Consider the following 1,932-nt stretch of genomic DNA (forward strand, 5'->3'; position numbering starts at 1 on the left):
CAGGGTTGGTGCTGGAGCATTTGAACAGGTGGTTATAAAACGCTAGATTGAACATCCATGGTGGAAGGTGATGTAATATCCTGTGTCAAAGGAGGGGACAGCAGTTGTCTTCAATCACAAGCAGCAGTTCTATACTGGCTCCTGACACATTCATGGGCTCTAGGGATTTGTGACATCACTGCTCCCCCTACTGGTCAAGCTCTGATGAAAGACAAAAGCTTTGCTTAAGCTCACAGTAACAGGAAATGCTTGGATTGGTACTCTTTTACCAAAAAAATAGATGGTTATAGGTCTCAAGTCGCTTAGAACCACTGGTGTAATCGTAAAGGTGTGTTGCAGTATTTCAGACCTATTTTATATACTTTTTTTGTAAAAAAAAAAAAAAAAAATCCATTGACATGGATGCACTTTGGACTGTCCGGTGTTTCCTTTAATGGATGCTGCTAATTTGAAGATGAAAAAAAAAAAGTATACTATATTTTTAGTATATTTAATATACCACTGATTTCAAGTAGACTTGGAGCTTGAAATCATATTTCTGATAAAAGTCTTTTTTGTGAAACCACCCATAAAGGTAGTCTAAATGTGTTTATTTAAAAGAAAACTTTATAACTATGCAGTAAACAGAGGACAGCTGGTCTGTGCTGTAGGTGGCTATTGGTTCAACACCAGGTCAAATAAACCCACAAACTAGTGAGTTCCTAACTGGACTACTTGACTGTTTTTCAAGTCATTAGGAATGAGAAGCCTCTGTTAAAATGGCATAATCCAAATGAGTTTTACAGGCATTCTCTTTTCAGTTAAGGAGAGATGCAGAAGACCTGATTCAGGTTCCTTTTTGTTTGTTTTTTTTTTTTTTTTTTTTTTTTTGGGGGGTTTGAAAAATGTGGGAGATTTTATAGTTTATTATTGCAAGAATTTGTTTGAAAAAACATGCCAAGTTTAAAGGTTAACAAAAAAGAACTGTTTATCAGATTTCATATTGTAGATTACAGAACTGTACATGTTTAGTTAGTTGTATATAAAGAAAACGTGGATTTAATTTATGTTCTGGTTTTTCAGTGGTAACAAAAAAGCTAAAGTAGAGGGGGAAATGAAAGAAATATGATGTTTCAAATAATAAAGGTCAAATATATACCTGAAGGTTTCTTAAATACTGTTTAATGTCTTTCCCTTTATTTACCTGATTTGTTTTATTTTATTTATTTTTTTTGCATAAAAGTAAATTATATAATTAAATGGCAGCAGGAAATGTCAGTCAAAATTCAGCATGTAATATGTTGCAATTTAAGAATGTATTATAGAATAACATAAATGTTGTTTTAAAAAATAAAACCGTTATAATAACGTATTTGGGTTCTGTAGTTTTGATTTGTCATTTATATTGCTGATTTGCCTGGCAGTTGTCTTTTTGCACATCTGATGTGGCTCTTGCTGAGTGATTTTTTTTATATACAATTTTTTTTAATGAATTAACACTTATATTTTTTAATAAATCAACTTAAAATACACTCCACATATAAGATATCTTATAAACATGCTGTAGATGTACTTTACTGTACACAACTCTTAACCTTAATGGGCAAGAAAATTAAATTTAGACCATTACTGCCACACAACACCAATAGTATATGGAAAAATAGAAGTGCCTTAAACAATATTTATTTATCAGATGGACTCTGCAAGACATCGGGAATAGGCATGGATACAAGCCAAGTCGAACCACGCTGGAGGACCGTGTTGCCAAGTCTTTTGTTAAACATCTTCCTGGGAAATGCAATAAACTTTTTCTCCACCCTGTGGGCGAAACTTCTTGTTTTCACATTGTACTGCATACATATTTCATCCATGGGTTTAAACACATGGAACGATAGATGATTTTTACTCGCAGTTTTTTTTCCACAAATGTCTTCCTTTTGGTGAGGAGTGTTT

At 33.1% G+C, this 1,932-nt stretch overlaps 1 protein-coding gene across 1 annotated transcript in view; it reads left to right on the plus strand.

The window, feature by feature from the left end:
• eeig2a (EEIG family member 2a) overlaps positions 1-228 on the plus strand; it is a gene marked incomplete at its 3' end in the record, with an annotated part of 12,147 nt that extends 11,919 nt beyond the window's left edge. Inside the window, exon 10 of the mRNA XM_081375598.1 lies at positions 164-228. Coding sequence (XP_081231724.1) covers positions 164-228 — 65 coding nt within the window. The remainder of the gene's footprint in view (positions 1-163) is intronic.
• Positions 229-1,932: the final 1,704 nt, after the last annotated feature.

Source organism: Scardinius erythrophthalmus (assembly GCF_964197995.2).
Source record: "Scardinius erythrophthalmus genome assembly, chromosome: 9".
NCBI lineage: Eukaryota > Metazoa > Chordata > Actinopteri > Cypriniformes > Leuciscidae > Scardinius > Scardinius erythrophthalmus.